The sequence below is a fragment of the Bos indicus genome, chromosome 1 (genome assembly GCF_029378745.1).
Source record: "Bos indicus isolate NIAB-ARS_2022 breed Sahiwal x Tharparkar chromosome 1, NIAB-ARS_B.indTharparkar_mat_pri_1.0, whole genome shotgun sequence".
NCBI classification, from domain to species: domain Eukaryota; kingdom Metazoa; phylum Chordata; class Mammalia; order Artiodactyla; family Bovidae; genus Bos; species Bos indicus.
In genome coordinates, this window is record NC_091760.1 from 82,007,626 (window position 1) to 82,027,147 (window position 19,522).

At 39.7% G+C, this 19,522-nt stretch overlaps 1 protein-coding gene across 3 annotated transcripts in view; it reads left to right on the forward strand.

The window, feature by feature from the left end:
* The first annotated feature begins 596 nt into the window (after positions 1 to 596).
* IGF2BP2 (insulin like growth factor 2 mRNA binding protein 2) overlaps positions 597 to 19,522 on the forward strand; it is a 171,207-nt gene continuing 152,281 nt past the window's right edge. For 2 of the 3 annotated variants that reach the window (XM_070790571.1, XM_019958454.2), the window contains exons 1-2: positions 597 to 866; positions 2,459 to 2,519. In XM_070790571.1, coding sequence (XP_070646672.1) covers positions 689 to 866; positions 2,459 to 2,519 — 239 coding nt within the window. In that variant the 5' untranslated portion in view covers positions 597 to 688. The remainder of the gene's footprint in view (positions 867 to 2,458; positions 2,520 to 19,522) is intronic. The other variant, XM_019958453.2, reaches the window with a different exon arrangement.

The following is a 19,522-nucleotide window of genomic DNA, read 5'->3' on the forward strand; positions in this document are numbered from 1 at the left end:
GCAGCCCCTCGCCCTCCCACGCCTTGCGGCTCCAGCCGCTCCCCATCGCGCACTCCCACCCGCGCCCGGGGCGCGCCTTCTCCGCCCCGCCGCTCGCCCGGCCTCAGCGCCGCGCCCGCCCCGGGGTTCTGGCGTCCGGGAGCCCCAGCCCCGGGCCGCGACCCGCTTCCGCCCGCCCGGCGCGGGGCAGAAGCCGGGGTAGCCAGCACGGAGCCCTCGGAGCGCGGGGGGCGCGAGGCGAGGGGCGCAGCGGCGCGGGGCGGGGAGGGGGCGCTCGCTCGCTCGCTCACTCTAGGCTGCGCACACGCCCGTACAAACTCTCACACAGACACACGCGGGGTGCGCTGCCGCCGCCCGCCGCTGCTCCTCCTCCCGCCACCGCCTTGAGAGGGAGAGAGAGAGGGAGAGAGAGGGAGGCAGAGAGAGCGCTTTGTCCGCGCGCCGCCGCCCGGCCCGGGACTCTGCCCCGAGGAGGCAGCCGCACAGAGTCCCCGCCTCCGCCTCTGCCCCCGGGCGGGCCCGGCCGGCCGCGGTGGGGGGAGCCAGGCTGAGGGTGGGGGTGGGTGGCGGGCGGGCGGAGGGCGGGGAGGGGGGGCGGAGGAGGAGCAGGGGAGACGAGGGCAGCGGAGGAGGCGAGGAGCGCCGGGTACCGGGCCGGGGGAGCCGCGGGCTCTCGGGGAAGAGACGGATGATGAACAAGCTTTACATCGGGAACCTGAGCCCCGCCGTCACCGCCGACGACCTCCGGCAGCTCTTCGGGGACAGGAAGCTGCCCCTGGCGGGACAGGTCCTGCTCAAGTCCGGCTACGCCTTCGTGGACTACCCCGACCAGAACTGGGCCATCCGCGCCATCGAGACCCTTTCGGGTGAGCAGTCGGCGCTGTCCCCCTCCCCCCGCCTCGCCCTGCTCAGGCCGGGACGGCGCCCGGAGGGAGGCCGAGCCCTGCGGGCGGCGCCCGGCGGGGGCTCCGGCGTTCACGTTCACTTCCACGCACCAGACCTTCAACTCTCACCGCCGGCCCGCTCCTGGGACGGCCCGCTCCCCTCCCCCCCCCGCTCTGGACTCACCCCTTGCCCTCCCAGCCGCAGTCCTGGGGCGACCCCCGTGCCGCCCCGAGGGTTCCCGAGGCTCGCTCGCTCTCTCGGGGACCCCCAGTTTCCCGGCTCCCCGAGCTGCTCTCCAGAATTCCCCCACCCCCATCTTTAGAGAGCCCCCCGTCTCCCCTTCTTCCCTGACCTTCCCGTCACCCCCTTTGTCAGGGACCCCCCCCAAAAAAAAAACACCCCTCCATCTCCTTCTCCCTTGACCGGACCTTACCCCTTCCCGTGCCTCGTGCCCAGGACTTCTCGCCCTCTGGCGTCCCCTGAGCCGCACTCTCCTTTAGAGCCCCCCCTCCCCAGGTCGCCCCGCTGTCCCCCACTTTCGGCACCCCCTCGGCGCCACCCTGACGATCCCCTTCGAGACTTCGGGGAGTCCCCCGACCCCAGCCCTTGCACGACGGCACATCTCTCTCGGTCCTCTCCCGAACCTCACTCCCTTCTCGCTCGTCTCTCAAGCGCTCCTATTTTTCTCTGAATTTTTTGTCCGATTTTATTGAGAAGAACTCGGGGCTGGGGGCTTTCCGCCGCCTGTCCCCCCGCCTCCCGCTCGGCCAGAAGCACCTTTTTACGAGGTGCCCTGTCTCAACTCGGTGGGGGCCCGGGCTGAGGACCGAGAAAGAGGCGACCGGGGGGCCCGCGAGAGCGCTGGAGCCCAGACGGGAGACGGAGAGCGACACACACACACACTCGCGCGCGCGCGCACTCACCAACTCTCCTCTCGCACACGCACCGCTCGGAGCCGCGCTCGCCCCCAGGCCACGAGCCTGCGCCCCCCGAGCCTCTGCCCGCGGCCGTAGCCCCTTCCCCACCAGCGCGCGGGGTGGGGGCGGGGCGGCGGCGAGGCCAAGGTGATCAGAAGCCGGCGGGGACCCGGCTCTCGCCGAAGCGGACCCCGGGGGTCTTCGGCGCATCTCTCCGGGGCCACCGGGAGAAAAGGGCAGGGAGGGGAGCGCAGCGGAGCCTTCGGGGCCCGGGTTAGCGGAATGGAGAGGTGGGGGCCCGGAGAGGAGCGGGGCCGCGCCAGCCCTGCAGCTTGAGTTTCAAATGAGCTCATCCTTTCAAATTGGCGCCGCTCTTTATTAAATTTGTTTTTCCGGTAATGCCACCCACAGCTCTACCTGGGGTCGGGATCCGGGCTCGCACCCTTCCCACCTCATCCCCCGGGAACGAGGCGAAACGCGGCGCCCACCTTTTTTTTCCCACCGGGAAGCAAGTTTGCCCAGTTCGAGCCGGTTAAGAGACCCCTGGAGGGCGCCTGAAGGCGGAACCGGAGTGTGGAGTTCTGTGCGTGCCCCTCCTAGACCCCCGCCAGTTTCATCACAGCAAGGTTCTGAGTGCTTTAATTTCTGTTTTAAAGGTAAAGTGGAATTGCATGGGAAAATCATGGAAGTTGATTACTCAGTCTCCAAAAAGCTCAGGTAAATATATTTTGCTTAGTTTTTTTGATTGGTCTCACATATAAATAAAAATACATTCAGTTTTTTTTAATGTGCTTGTATAGTTTTTAAGAGGCTTTTGTTTGTTTTGTCAGTGGAGATAAAATAGTTTAGAAAGTTACATTTTTTACTTTCATTATATAAGGTGTTTACTGTACTTGGAAAATATCTGGTGCCTATTGGGGGTGGGGGTGACGAACACTAGTTGTGTTAAATTTGCTGGGACCATTTAACTTGTTTATGAAAACTTGCCTCCCCGCCCCCCCCACTCCCACCCTAACCCCCAGCACAATGGCAGCAAATGCTTGTCAAGACTTCCTGTGAGATGTTAAGAGTAAATATTTACTGTGTCAGCTAAATTGCTTAACTAAACTTCGCGATTAATTAGTTTTCTTTTTTAGATAGCTTAAATGTTGAATAATAAAATAATTCAGTTAAGGGTCGATATTTTACATAGCGTTTTAAACAAGAAGGTTGTTTGGATTGGATGGCGGTTAAAAGCCAGACTTTTTTAGTCACTGAAACTACTGAATATTGCTTCTGAGCGTGTTGTTGTTGTTGTTGCTTTTAAGATACATTTGAGGCTAAACAAATATCACTGTGAAATTTATAATTATATTTAAGTGCACTGTTGTTAATGAAGAAGTAAAAAGTTTTGTGGAGGCTGGATTTCTCCACAGTGATTTGCTTACATGAGAATGTCTATGAGGAGAGATTGAGGGAGAACATCTTTGTTTAAAGTTTATTGTGGACTTTAAATTTGGGCCCTTTATTACTCATTCTAGAATTTTTTTCTATGTGTCGTAACTTAGTTTATATCCCATTCACATACATTTCTTCACCATTAGTCATTAAGTAGCTGAATTGGAGACTCTAAGTGAAGTCTGTGACTTACCACCTTTACAATTTGTAATTCTCAACAGTGTAACCATTTACTTGATTTTTGCCAAAATTGAATAGATTTTAAAACAAACTATTCTACTTTTTAAACACATAGATGTTTTGTTAAGGGGTTTCTAAAAATGTGTGCAAATTTCCAGGTATGTTTTAACTAGGCAACAAAATATCTTTTGTTTACCAATGATTCCAGTGGCGTATCAGAAAACTACTCAATACCTTTAAAAAAAAGAGGCAAAAGTTATGATTTGCAGTTTCATGTGTAACGTTAAGCTAGTTCTCTCTAGGAAGAGATGTAATGTGCAACTGATAGGTTTTTCAATTAAGAATTTTGAATTTGTATACTTAAAAAAATTTTTTTTGGCTTGATAAATCTAAGTTCAAGCTTTCTGATATATTAACTATTTATTGTAAGTTAGAATTACTCATAACATTTGAATATTGGATGAATATATTAAACAAGGTTTAAAAGAACCACCCAAAATATTTGATGGGTTGTGTTTCTGTAAATATCTAATTCTATTGACTGTATAGTTGTTTTGAGTTCTTTTTTGGAGTTATAGTTAGTGAAAAATCAGTAGAATTTTAACTTTGGTTAGTTGGTGTCTCATTTCATGTTGCAAAGAGCATTATTTAATGTGGCAATGTAAGTGAAATACTAGTTTATCTACAGTTATTAACATCTCTTGAAACTTGTCACAAATATACTATTTTTTAACTTTTTTCTTTCAAAATGCAGAGGTTATTTGCTGTTAGCTGGAGGGTCATTTAAATGATTTTGTTGTGTTTATAAAAGAGTTTAGAATTAAAAACTTGTCCCAAATTTTTAGTATTAATTAAAGAGCAATCTAGGACTTTTACAGCCCTATTGGGACATGATTTCTTTGAACATTGTGGGTGATATGAAATACCTAGGAGGTAGATTACAATGCGCTGTGTGTGATTCACTACACTGAAGACGTCTGACATACCAAATGTATGCATAAGCTGCTGCTGTAGAGGGTTGCTTCATTTCTGATTGGACGGCTTGAATCTTTTTTTTCTTTCCTTTATTAGTTTAAAATGCAGAAATTAGTTACTGGTACTGCAGGCTAAGGGAGAGATAACTAATGACTGGTGTTGTGTACTGAGCTCAGACTCCTGGGAGGAGGCAGCTGTGTGTGCTCATGTACAGGGCTCCACCACGGTGGGGACTCTCAAAAACAGGGTACTGTGACATTTGAAACCAAAGCTTTTATGTTATATGGTGACTATTTTGGTGTTCTTTTGTTGCACTTCCATGAAAATTAACAAGTTAAAAGTACATTTGTCGGCGTCAAGTCAGTTCTATATGTGGTTTTTGTGTTGGTAGAAGTGAAAATGTGAAGAAAACAGTTCATCCTCATTGCTTGCTTACTTAAAGAACCATTCTGCCATTGAGTGCTCCTTTTCTTTATATTGTTCTGATTTCTTTCTGTTCTCAGGAATCATTTTTAACATCTACATTCCAGATAGATTTTTTTAAGCTAATGATACTTGGGAGGGGATGTTTTTTATCTTAAGTTATGAAAATATTGGCATGCCATTTGCTTACCAATTGGATCTTTTGTTAAATATCATTCTAGCATCATTTTATATGTGCTGTTATTGTGGACAGACTAGATACTATTATTTTCTCAGGGTCACTCAGAAGTAGAAAACTCTTTTCTTTTGCCACATGTGCTTCATTCTTATTAAATGTAAATTACTGTAAAGTAAACCATGTACAAACCATCTATTTTTCTTAACTTTCTAAGTTGGCTTCGGGCTCTGTTGAATAAAAATCTTCGATTCTTTTTTCTCTATTCATATTTCTTGGTAGTATATAAGAATCAAAGATTTCTTAAAGAAGAAAAAACTGACAAAGGGTTTTAAAAGTTGTGGAAATGTCCTTGATAGAAATTTCATTTTTGATGTTGATGAGAGTTTAGTTTAAAAAATTTTATATGCTGTTTATATCTACACACATGCACACAGACACACACACATATTGCATAAATTGTTTTGAGCTAAGACTTACGCTAACCTGAATGTGCTTTGTAACTAAAGTTGAATGATTCTGTGAGAAACAAAACTTTTAAAAATGCAATTTCTGCCCACTTCTAGGAAGTAACTAAGTGGTGCTAGACATGCTTTCACTGAGATGGTGAGAATACTATGAGGTAGTGTAGGAAAAAGCTATGAATTTGTCTTTCATGAGTTAAAAATCAGTAATTGTGTTCTCTCCAATGCAAATGAATTTGGTCTCCTATAGGAATGTTAAAGAAAACAGTATCTCAATTGTATTTTGCTTGTATGTACTACATTGTATTTAGTTGAATTAAATACCAAAAAGAAAAAAAAACCAACCACCCAACCTCAAGCCCTCCCTGCAACAAAGGCTTTTGATGGATCAATTTTTAATTTTGTAGCAACAGAAAAGACTTCATTAGGTTAAAATCACATGTTACCCTATTTCATTTCAAGAATTTGTTGAATTAGAAGTTAATGCCTGGATTTAATTGTATAGATTACATGTGTGTAATGTATATTAAAATATATATATTTTATATATATATATAAGACTCAAAGGTTACTTATGATTTGTTTTTGAGTTCGACATTTAGCTTCTCATTTTAAAAAAAGGCTAGTAATTTTTTCATACACTTCTAGGTCATGCCATATAAAATTATGCATTTCTGTGACCTTTGCGAAGATAAGCATTGAAATTAAAATAGAAGCAATAAAGAAAAAATTACTTAATAATTCAGGTTTAAAACTCTAGTTTGTGTTTTTAAAAGACTGGTCATTTAATATTTTTACATTATTTGGTTAAATATTAAAAACCATTGAAATCTACAAATCAAAATAGATGTTATATACTGCTTGATTTTCCAATTTGCCAAATTTATATCAATTTTAAATTATATTGTAGTAATTTATAAAAGTGCTGAATGGCTAAAGACATAAACATTAGTTCTAAAAGACGATTTTGTGATATGTAATACATTTGCCAAATTGTGTTTTCTTAAATAATAGTGTTTCTTTGTACTTATGACTGGATATAAGACACTGGTAAGGGATGGTCTCAGAGTTTTGTTTTCTTATTATGTTAACCTGAGATTATCATTTATATAGAGAAGGTGAGAAGATTAATAATATTTGTATAACACCTTTTATATGTAATGATCTAAAGTACAATATATTTTCTTTAGAAAGAAAAATTTTAAAGAACACTGAAGATTTAGAACCAATAGATATCAAAATTAACATTTCACTATTATTTTGAGTAAATGTTTTTATTTTGTGCGATTATTCCAATTTTTAATGGGTGAATGTAAATGACATTGAAATGTACATACAGGATAGTAATTTGAGCACATTCATTAGAAGTCAGTAAAGCTATGAAAATCAGATTTCTATAAGAACTATTTATACATATTTGATACTTTCAACTTTCTAAATATTTGCTGTTGATTGCTGAATCACTCTTCCACGTCTGGTAATGAAATCCTCAAAAGTAGATGAGCAATTGATCAGCATTGTCACAGGACATTATTTGAGTTTAAGTGTATCATCTCTGTGATTCAGTGGGGTGTGTGCACATGGGTGTGTGTGTGTGTGTTATGGGAGACAGTAGTTTCAGACAGAGATGGTATCAAGAGGGAAGAAGAAGAAATCTTTAATTGAGCAACAAATGTTCTGCTATTCATTCCTGACAAGGCACAGGAAAATTGTTAGATGTCTGAACCTTGTGGTGAATGGAGTCAAGTGCAGTGATGTGTGCTTGCATGATCTATAGCTCTTGCAGGTGGTTAACCTGTGGAAGCGGGGGCACAGTCACCTGAAGTGGCTTCTTTAGTGAGCATGCTGCTGGAAGGACCGTCCTATGCAAAATATTCTCTCCTTCACTTTTGCTCAGATGTCCCCTCTCAGTAAGAGAGTTAGCAAGTGATTCTATGTAGGCTTTGATTTTCTGTAGAAAATTCAAGATCTGAATATGTATTTTCATTTAGAAATTCTATACTGTGGAAGGCAATGTATTTTTTTGTGCAACAAAAGTACTCTGAATCAGTTTCATTAGAAGCATGGCATTGAACTGGTTTCTTTGGAGGCTGTTAAAAGGTTGAATTGTAGATTTCAAAATTATGTTTTTAAAAATTCTATTTAAATATCAGCAAAATGTCTTCAGTGTCCTTTGGTATTGGAGAAGAGAGGGGTGGGGTTGGCTAAGCCAGTTTTTAAACTAATTTTCTAAAAATTTTAGTCAGAAGCATAATTTCTTAAAAGTTATGATTAGCTTCTTAATTTGAAGAATGGGACAGTTCTGTTTAACAAAACATGTCCAAATAATGTATTAGTCAAGGTTTGTCCTTTTTATATTCAAATTCAAGCTCAAATTAGTTTGGATAGTCATTCAAAACAATATCATTGAAGAAAACATAATAGCAAATAAAGAGCAAACACCTACCAGTAAATATAACAGTATTTCACTTATCATTATAAAATATTTTTAAAGACCTTTTACTTTATAATTTGACTTCATGCTTACAAACTTGTAATTTTCATTTGGTGGCATAGACTGTATGGGTTCTATTTTGGGCAGCAAAATTGCAGAGTGCTCAGAGCATTATTTTTAAGGTTTTTCTTTTCCTGTTTTGATAATGTACTTTAGTCTGGTATTTCCATAAAATAGTGAAGAAAAATTATTTTCTCTTACAGGAAAATTCAGATTTTGTTACTTTGGCTTCCAAAGAGGAGGGAGAATATAATTACTGTTTCCTTAATTTGGTTTACCATTTGATGGCATGTTGAGGTGTTGAATAATCCAGAGAAAAAGGGTACTTTTGCATTAATAGCAGGCGGTCAAGTCCAAAGTGATAACTCCTATTTGATAGATATGCTTCTTCTCCAAGTCTCTGGTTCTCACTAAATAATAAGCTTACATTTTGGAGATACATTTTATTTGTTTATTCTTGGGTTTCTTGGTTGTTTATTCTATGCTTTATTTCTTAAAATGTGAAGATTTAGTTATAATTTTCCCATTCTGCTTATTATCAGGAATATTTAATAAACTAGGTATTTCAGTAAGTCCAGTAAATGAAAATTCAGAGTTCTGATGCATGTTTTAGACTTTCTTTTATCTATCTATGTTATAAGAAAATGTTATACCTAATAATGACCAGGGAAATCTGTATGGGACCATTGCAATGTGAATGATATTTTTGGTTTTTCTTATTATATAATTATTGTGTACCAGTATGTGAGGATTTGCCTTAGCGGGTGATGCTTAGACTTTAATTTTTGTTTTAAATGTGATCAGAAAGGTAATTTCATGATTCCATGTATGGACATGTAAATAATACTAGATGGATGTTTACTTATGTGCCTGTATCTTCCATTCATATAATACTGATGATAACCCAGGCTCTTCAAAACATTATTTCATTTATTCTAAAGAATAATTATCTGAAGAAGAGCAGTTAATATTATTCCATTTTTTAGATGAAAAAACTTAGTCACAGAGAAATTTAATAATTTGCCTAAAGTCACATGGCTATTAAATAGTAAAGCTAGGGTTAGAACTTCTGATTCTCAGTCCACTGTGCTTCATCTCCATTCACTTTGTTTAATTAAAAGTTGTCTGAAAGTGTTATTACTGATAGGTTCAGAGGTTGCCATTCAAGAGGGAAGGAAAGATATAAATATAGATTTTATTTGTGAATCACCCTTTGCAATGATCTTATTCTTATATCAATCCAAAATGATCTGTACTTTGTTACAGTTTTTAGGAAAAATTAGAAACAGAAGTCATTTTAACATTATTAGCAGCATCACTGTGGTTGCCCGTAGACAGAAGTGGGGTATGCCTAACCAAGCAGGTTGGATTTTGATGTTGTTGTTACATTGCTTTTTTCAGTGGTTGCATTCCTTGTGTTATGAAACAGGACATTGCCGAGAAAGAGATTTCAGCAGCTGAGCCATACGGTCTGGTCAAGACTCTGTGCCACATGGTAAAGGAAAGTCAGGCTCAAGGAACCACTTGGGTGGGTTCTTCCCGGGTTTCAGCCAACCCATTGCTAGAGGGCAGGACTGCTTTTGGTGAAGTGTTTTCCTGGTAGCTGCCAAGTCTTTCCTGATATTTGGTGTCTGTCTCTGCTTTTCTTTCTGTACAGACTGTGGCCTTTGGCCTTTCCTGTGGGGGTGAAATGAACGTTAATAGAATAGCATCTGTAAAGTCCCCAAGTTCCTCATTAATGATATATCACTCAAAAACATACTAAATAACTAAGCATAGGAAGAATAGTCCATTTCCCCTTAGCAGTAAACTTTACCTGCGTTATCCTCTTGCTACCTTTAACTTTTGTGCACTATCATATTTGTGGTGGTGGTGGAGGGACGAAGGAATTATCAAGAAAAAAGTAAATGAAGGAAGATGATTTCCAACTCCTCAGGCTTTTCATTTCTTTAACTTAGTAGAGTCCAGGGTTGGGTGTTGCATATTCTGTGGAATCCTGACTCAGAAGATGGGGAAAAGGAAGAAGGTAACTAATACTGAGTAGTTGGTATGCTAGGCATTGGACTAGGCCTTCTTCGTATCTTACTGTATACAGCCAAGAGAGATCTGATTTTCATACCTTTTACAGATAGGGCTGTAAAACTTTAACTCCCCAGCAACTCCTCTTTCCACCCAACCCAAAACTGCTTCAAAGCAGCAGTGGCTGTCTTACCCTTGCTCACCTTTATTTAATTTGTATACAGTAACAATAGCCTAGCAATAAAGTAGAAAGTTGTCATGTGTGTATAGGTTATAGAGTAACTTTGGATGTATTTCCTAAATCAGAATTAGAGACAAAATTTACATGTATACAGCAGATATGCTGAGGAAGATAAAGGACTGATCTTTAGTATAGTTTTAATTTAATGTAACTGAAAAACAACTAAAAGTATTAGGTCATAATTTGAAGAAACTTTCCCGAGGTGGTCCTGTAGTAGAGGCATTAGTAATTACGTAAAGATAAAAAAATAAAAAAAAACCCATTGTGGCTGAAAGTTAAGTGTAAAAAGCATACTATGTGTGCAGTGGGGAGGAGGGGGAAAGAGGGTCTATACTTATATCCTCTGACTCAGATACCTTTTTTAAATCCTGAAAAAAAACACTCAGACTCTTTAGTGTAGGACCTAGAGTGTTATACAAAGTGTGGCCTGCTTTCATTTTTTATCTGTATATTTAAAAATTATCTATGATTTGGAGAAGGAAATACAGTATTCTTGCAAATTGTCTTCTATAAAGTTTTTCATCTTACTAACATGAAAAAATTTTAAACCTTTTTGACAATGAAAAAGTGAAAGCACAGGGAGTAGAAAGAGTTATATGTTCTTTTTGATACACTATTTAAATATATTATGCATTCATGACTTTTAAGTATATAGGACTTGAGATACAATTATACTACCAATGCAATGAGATAAATAAGAATTCTGCTTTCTAGATACACAGGTGGTGCTTTTTTGATAAGAATGTAATTTTATGAAAAAAATTCATTATGAGGTAAAAAAATAATGGCTTTTATCAATCAAATATTATCAGAAAAATTTTCAATACCATGTTTATATCTTCACTTTTGTGCTTTCTCTTAGAAAATAAAGCAAAATATATTCAATGAGGTGTGGTTCCATGGACAGTTTAACCTTAAACCAACTCATAAATAGAGGATATTTCAAAAAACTTCATGTGAGGATAGGCTATATAGTTTTTGTTAATGTGGAACTGTTTACTTTAGTCCCTCCTGATCTTTGTGATTTTAACAATGAATTTTTGAAAAGTGGATGTTTTGTCTCATCATTGTGTGGATAGGGTTTTGGAGTAAAAGTGTTTGTGCATCTTTATATGAGAGTTGGAGGTAGATGATGAAACAGTTTAAGGCTGAAAAAATAGAGTTTAACTTCTTCAATTATTAAGAGAGAAAAAAGGGAGGGATGGAAGAAGGAAGGAGGGAAAGCGGGATGAGGAAGGGGGAGAGAGAAGGAAGGGAGAAAGTATACAGGCAGCCATGGAAACATAGATGACAGAACTTTGTCGTGCAGCTTGTACACTCTTTCTGGATTTCAGAGCACGTGGCAAAGACTAGTACTGATGGTGGGTGGGAGACTAAGGGACTCCACTGGGTGCTAGCAGGGCTGAGTCTCACACAAGTTGATCTTTGACGTTTAAAAACCTCTCAGAGTATGTGTTTGGTCTGCCCCACAAAAGGTCTTACATTTCTTTCTTTGAGGCCCTGTACTGGCCACTTCTCCCTCTCTCGCATTCTCCTTCCCTTTTACATTTCCTTGGGGATGGCCGGGCCCTTGGGGATGGCTGGGCCAGGGCTGGAAGGTGCCTGGTGTGCGGCCTGCCTCCAGCCTGGTGCCCCTCACTGGCGGAGTCTGGGGAAGTGGGGAGGCGTGTGCATGCTTGCTCAAAATGCTGGAATGTATGGGCTCTGTGGCTCATGCTTCCTGGGAGTGTGCCACAGACCGGCTCCTCCAGGGTCTCAGTGGTCGTGGGGGTCAGTCCTTGTAGGCTTTTGTGAGGGGTTGGAAACTTGGGAAGGGATTTCTCAGTGCTGAAAGTTTAGGCTACTCCCCCCCCCCGACCAGGTATATTTGTATTTATTCTTTGTAAAGAAAAAGATCTGTTAACAACCACCACCACCACTGAAGAACAGAAAGAAAAAAATATATGGATGCATAAATAACCGTAAAGACCATAAATGGTCTTTCTCCTGCATCCAACTACACTCTTTTCCCTCTTCTCTTCAAACTGATAGTGATGTCTTCAAATCGTGGACACTGAATTTATAAACTAACTGCTTTAAAACTCCCTGAATTGTGTCTCTGCTAAAGATGATGAAAATCAAGGATCTTTAGAAACTAGATTTTAAGTTCAGATTTTTTTTCTTAATGTAGGATTTAATCTCCTTTTTAAGGAATAAAGAACAAACTGCTATTGGTTAATATTTTTTTTTGGTTGCTTAATTTATTTTTTCAGATTTATTATTATTTATTTAGATACTTTTTTTTCCTTCACAAAAGATTTGAAATGACAAAGGTGCTGGTGGCCCCATTATTTGAAAAGAAGACTGGGATTTAGGTGTATGAAGTAGATAAGTTAAAAAGGGATTCTGTTAAGGGTTATAAAGGACTGAGCACAGGTGGCTGGTTCTTACGTAATTCTTGATACATCTTAAGAGGTTTGCCAGGGAAGAATTATCTCTTTGGTTCATTGATTTTTGTGTTAATGATTTGCTGCATGTATCTATTTCAATAGTGATTTCAAAACAGTCATTTTGATATTGAAAATGGTTTGTGGCTTTAGTTCACTTATTATAATCATGGTCAAGGTGTTAACGTGTGCATGTGTGCTCCATTGCGTCCGACTCTCTGCCACCCTGGGGACTGTGTAGCCTGCCAGGCTCCTCTGTCCGTGGGATTTCTTCCTCCAGGGGGAATCTTCCCGGCCCAGGGCTCAAACCCACATCTCCTGCATTGGCAGGCAGATTCTTTACCACTGAGCCATCAGGGAAGCCCCAAGGTGTTAATACCTGCCTTAAAAATTTCCAGGCCCAAGTCACAAATTTTATTCCCCACAGTAGTGCTTTTAACTGTATGTTCCACAGAGCCTTAGGATTCTAAGGAGATGCCAAATTTATGGGAAAAGGGGGTAGACATATGTACCTGGGGGATTCTGGCTTCTTACCCACCTTTCAATCAGGAGACAGCTGCATTCATTGCTTTTTTACATATTTGAGTTTGGTCTGGAATTTGGCTTAGAAGAGGGGTTTGCTGCTTTGAAGAAACACTTCAGAAGTATCTGCCCTATAGTATGTAATTCTGGGGTTTGAGTCCATTCATTCCTTGATCAGGTAGTCTTAGCAGATGCAAAGCTCTCTCCTGAGGAAGTTTAGACTCTGCCTCCCTTACTTCTGAATCCTGTGGCATGGCCTTCCATCTCCTGTCACTTTCGCTTTAGTAACAAATGTTTGCTTTGCCAACTACATGCCAGACTACTAAATCTATGGATTTTTCTACAATCAACAGCACAGATTGTTTGCCCTTCAGGAACTTTGCAGAGAGCTCCTTGGGCAATGGTTGTACTCTAGCTCTTGGCAGAGTCATTAGTGTCAAATGACTTTTGAAGAGTGAAGGGTCCGGTGGCATGGGACCCACTCATTCATCAAGAACAAGTTTCTACTTTGGGAGGTCCAAACGGGATGGCCTTTATATCCCTTTTTCAAGCAGAGCAGCTCTACTTTTATCTGTTACATGTTTGGGTTCCATGAACTCAGAGGTGATCATCAAAATACTTTCATTTGATTAGAATTGGACTTCCCTGGTGGCTCAGACAATAAAGAATCTGCTTACAATGCGGGAGACCCGGGTTTGATCCCTGAATTGGGGAAATCCCCCGGGGAAGGACTTGGCTACCCACTCCCGTATTCTTGCCTGGAGAAGTCTGTGGACAGAGGAGCCTCATGGGCTACAATCCATAGAGTAGTAAAGAGTCAGAGGGGACTGAGCGAATAACACTTTCACTTTTCAGAATGGATGCCCAGAAAATCAGAAGGGACATGAGCCATTATACTCTAACACACACACACACAAGTCAGTCCAGCATGTAGGATTCTTGTTCAAAAAACAAGGTATTACTGAAAAATATATATATATATATTTATTTATTTATTTCAGTGATTTCTTAACCTGTGGCCAAAGACTCTTGGGCCGAGTCCTTATAGTCTTGAAGGAAGGACTGGGACACTACCCTCTGAGCTCTTCCTCCATGCCCCTGTGCTTCATCACTCTGGCTTCTTGTAGGCTGGTCTTGAAAGACTGATGATTTCATATTCACTCAAGTTTTATAGTCAAGACTGTTCTAAGACTGTATTTATGAGGGTCCACATTCAGATATCTGTAAATGACATAAGTGGTGGCATGGAGGGGTTCTGTGGAGTATAAGAGGCCTAATGGGGTATAGGAGGCATAGCTTTAGTCAGCTACAGTCAAAAGTCAGAGTTCTTATTTTAAATATTTAAAATTTTCGACCATTGAAAAAGTTTTGGAGACACTGTGAGTCAGAGAAGAGAGCAGGTTAATCTGGCTCGTGGGTTGCCAGTTTGCAGTTTCTGCCACATGAAAATCTGCATCTTCTGCAAAAGTATTGCTGAGGACACTTCATTATGTTTAGTATCTCTTACCCTTAAGGTTCTCTGTGAGTGAGAGGGAAAAGTACTTCTCTTGATAAACTGGATAAACTTGTATGTCTCTTATCTAATGATGATAGCTATTTGAAAGCTCAAAACTAAAATTAGGTCTCAGAGCAACCATCCTTAGTTTATTTTTCTGGAATAAATATGTTCTCCATTATATGGAGTACCCTATAGTGTTTATCTTTATGTAGTGATCTTATTTTGTTTTTGTTATATTTAGCCATCTAAAGTCCTTTGGTAAATACAGAATGTACATATGCTGAATATGTGACACTCGTAAGTTTGTATAGTATTTCGGAGTACACATTCATAAAAAAAAATAAACCTCTATTTTCTCATGTAACTGGAGGAACATGTTTCCACATCAGTCAGAATTCTTCTCCAATTAAACACTAGGCAAACTATAGATAATGGTTTAAACCATTTCCTAAGAAAATACGGTTCTTGTATACCCAGCAAACTTTTTTAAAAATAAGAACTTGAGTTCTGCCTATAAGCCAACATCTGATATAAGACATGTAGTTTTAAAAGCATAGAGCGTACTTGGTAGGAAAATTTGGTGGTGAAAAAAATTTGTTTTTAAATATGTTTGAGAAATGTTTTGGTGACTCTTGCACTTTCTGGTATTTAAGTTGAGGAAATTGAAGGCCATATGGATTCTGTTTCTGGGCTCTAGGTATGGTAAATACTCATTAAGGCCAGACTAAATGAAAACTGCCAATTGCCTAAGGGACCTTTAAAAAAAATGAAAAACAAAAAACTACTCTGACAGTTGGAATTAGCATTTTTCAAATGTATCTTTTTGTTCTGTAATTTACGTGCATAATGAAATAGCTCTTTAGTGATCACCAAGTTAGGTAAAGCACTTGTTTTGGAGAACGTTGTACGTCAGTCATTTATGGTCAGGCATAATGGAGCGAGGGCTTCCCAAGTGGCACTAGTGGTAAAGAACCTGTCCGCCAACGCAAGTAGACCTAAGAGATGCCTCTTCAATCCCTGGGTCAGGAAGATCCCCTAGAGAAGGGCATGGCAACCCACTGCAGTATTGTTGCCTGGAGAATCCCATGACCAGAGAGCCTGGCTGGCTGTGGCCCACAGGGTCACATAGAGTGGGGCACGACTGAAGCTACCGAGCATGCGCATCTTATAGTGGCGTGGGCAGCTTGGTAACAGGTCAGTTGATTGAATTGTGAGGTGATAGGAAAAGTGATGCCATGGTAAAAAGAACCTTGGGGGGAGAATAGCTTTTAAGAGGGAAATCAAGTTTTGGGTGTATTGAGTTTGATGTCATATGAGATATGCGAGTGGAGATACTCTGAAAGCAGCTACATGATGCCAGACTGAAATTTAAGTTAGAAGTAATTATTAAAGTATAGTTTTAATAGGAGATTTTTTTTTCCTTATAGGCAATTTTGTAGATGCTGTTGATCTTAGGATTTATTGGAGCTTAAAATGCAACTCATCAAGGGGTGGGTGGAACATGGACTTTGGAATCAAAATTGACTGAATTTAGACCCCAACCATGTTGCTTACTAGTATCTTATCTTAGAGCCTAACTTTCAGCTGTCAAATGGGATTCTAATACTAAATAATTAATGTTACTATGTAGTTTATATAACAATGTATTAACATGCCTGACACAGAAAAAATTACAAATATTGTGTCTCTCCATTTATTCACCTTAAATTTGTACTGGAAATAAATGCCTCACTCCAAAAAAAAAGTTAGCAAGTCATCTGTGTAACCCATACAGGATCTGGGAATTCAGGGTTTTAAGTGACTCTCCTTGTTTGTGATGGATCTAAACAGTCATCAGTTCCCCAAAAATAGCTAAGTATTTTTTGGGGGCTGGTCTTTTGAATTTTAAAAATTTGAAGTACCATGAGATCTGGTCTTATTTTTTATTTCCACTGTTGCATCTTGAATGCCTTGAATACTGGAAACAGCTGCTCATTAATTATTTTTGAATGAATTAATTAAAGTTAAAGTCATAATAAGATCATTAATAATTTACTTTTTTTTTCCCCCTCCTTTTTCCCCCTTCTTTATTTTCAAACAGGGTGGGGAAAATAGTAGTTCAGAGATTTTGCTTGTTTGTGAGGGGGATTTTCAAACTTTTGACTTACTCTTTGGCTTAATTAGAATGAAACCTTCATGGGCATTTTAGGTATGAAATCTTTTTAAACTGAGTTGAGCTGTAAAAGAGCAGTTGCACAAAGATACAAAATAAATATTGGAAAGCAAAGATTTGGATTTGGTGGAACCAGAATAAGTTTTGCATATCAGTTAAAAAAAAATAAAAATAGGTTTAATCTTAAATTCAGTATGATTACATGAAAATATAATTTTCCCTGTAGATATTTCTCTGTATAACCCAAATTGTATTAAAAATCTGCTGAGACTCACAGAAAAACCTATTTGATAAAAACAGAAGCAGCTGTCCTTCTGTTGCAAGATAATAAGTGGATACAAGAATCAAACTTAAGGTGTGTTTTTTTATGTAGTAAATCAAATATCAGTTTAAGCCGTCAGGCTCAAAAGTTATTGTGGAATAAACTGACAAGTACAAAAATGACAGGTTTACCAATGGGCAAGATAATCCATAGCCAAGGTAGCGACTGATCTTAAATGTTAGTTGCAGAGCAAGATGCTGTCAAATGCTCTGTATTAGTAACCTGTCGCTGCATACAAATTACCCCCAAATTTAGCAGTTTGAAACAACCAATGTTTATCATCTCACACGTTTTCTGAGGGTCAGAAACATGCAGCATTTTAGCTGGGTTGTTCTAGCTCAGCGTCTCTCACGGAATAGCAGTCAAGTTGCCACCCGGGTCTGTAGTTATCCGAAGACTCAGCTGGCCTGGAAGATCTGCTGCGAGGCTCACTCCTGGGGCTGTTGGCAGGCCTCAGTGTCTTTCTGCCTGTGGGCTGGAGGGCTCTGTTCCCCACAACATGGGCTTCTCCGTGGGTCTGTGCACAGCACGACAGCAGGCTTCCCTGAGTGAGTAATCCGAGAAAGAGTGACACCACACAGCCTTTTATGGCCTAGTCACTGCATTGCACGTTGTCACTTCTGCCTTATTTGTTTGTTAGATACAAGACTGTAGTTCTGTCCACACTCAAAGGGAAGGGATTACTCAAAAGGTGAATACCAAGAATTAGAGATCATCAGGGATCATTTAGGGTTGAATTAAGTCAATCAGGAAAAGTCAGCAAGTCAAAGAGAGACTTGGTTGCTTTGGCACTTATACTGAAAAGAATAATCCCCTTGTATTAATATTTATGATTAACTCCTTTTGGAATAAAACTAGAATTCCTTATAAAACAGCAGTAATAACAGTTACAGTTTATCGATGCCTTTTATACTCCTTATTTAATTTTCACAGCACCTTGTAGGATGAGAAAGGCAGATACTACTACTCTATTCATTTCTTAGATTAGAAAACTGAGGCCCAGATTGTTCAGAGTACTTAAGACAGGGTCACTTATTCAGTATTTAACTTGAGTTGTTTCCTTTTCTTTTTGTTTTGTGGCTCTTTCTTTTCTTTCTCCTGAAGAATGATTTCAGTTACTTACATTTTCTAAAACACAATTTAATTTCCCCTTTCAATTTAATCTAAAAGAGTTGATTAAAAAAAAAAAAGCCAAATTGAGAAGTTTAAAACACTCTTCTTGTAGTATCAATAAAGATGTCACTTTTCTGCCAGAAGCAAGAGTCCTTTTTGCTATTTTTGTAACTGGGTGAGGTCTTATTTCTCCAAAATTGTGCCATGCTGTGGTTAGCCATGGTCTACAAGAGGAAAATATATTTACCCTTCTTTAAAATCGTTGGTTTTCTAAGAAATATGCTATTTACTATACCAAATCTGAGAAAATCTTTCTCAGGCAAAATGCAGTGGTCACTTTGATACCAGACAAGCTAGTTCTCTTCCCCACTAAAAATGCAAAACAGCAGGCCCTCTGATCTTTGGTACCTGCCTTTGTTATACATTTATTTCTTGAAGAAATTTGTTGAATAGTCATGTCTTTAAATTTTTATTGAATCTCAGTGCTTACTTTACTTCCGTATGCTGACTTTACTTGCATATACTTCCCATAAAACATTCAATCTTTTCTCTTAAAGGTCTTGATAACATGATAGTTAATGTGAAGTGAAAATTTATTTTGAGGATTTATTGTATAAAACAAAGGAAAATATTCAGTAACCTATAATGGAAAATAATCTGAAAAAAACATATATATACAACTGAATCACTTTGCTGTTTACCTGATACCAACTCAGTATTGTAAATCAACTATATGTGAATACAAAATTTTTAATTCTATTTTTGAAAAAACAAAAAATCATATTTAACAATGTAAAATCTCAAAACATTCAAAACTTGATAGAATTAATTTGGAATAAAAAAGATAAGTTATGTTGGTTGTTTCCTTATGAACTTGGACAAACTGAGGCTTATGGAATATCACAGTCCTTTGGGAATATCTGCTTTTTAGGAAAAATATGTGCTTTCTATATTGTTTTAAAGAACCACTAGTAGTAAATATAGTACAACATTTTCTACACAGGTTATATATACCAGTCCATCAAAATTTATTATTATCCTTTGCCTACTTTGCTTCCTTTTTTATGCTCTGAGTTGTTTTCCTCTTCATAGTTAAAAATCTCAATACTTTTTTTTTTTCCATAAAATAGTCACATGATTTTAGTGTTAAACTTTTTTTTTTTCTTAAAGAGCTACGAGAGAACACCCCAACTATCCTCAGTGGAGAGACTGAGTTTAAGATTTGTTTCAGATTTTTATCATTTTCAAGTGTTAGAAGGTTAAAGGTGAGCCTGAACAT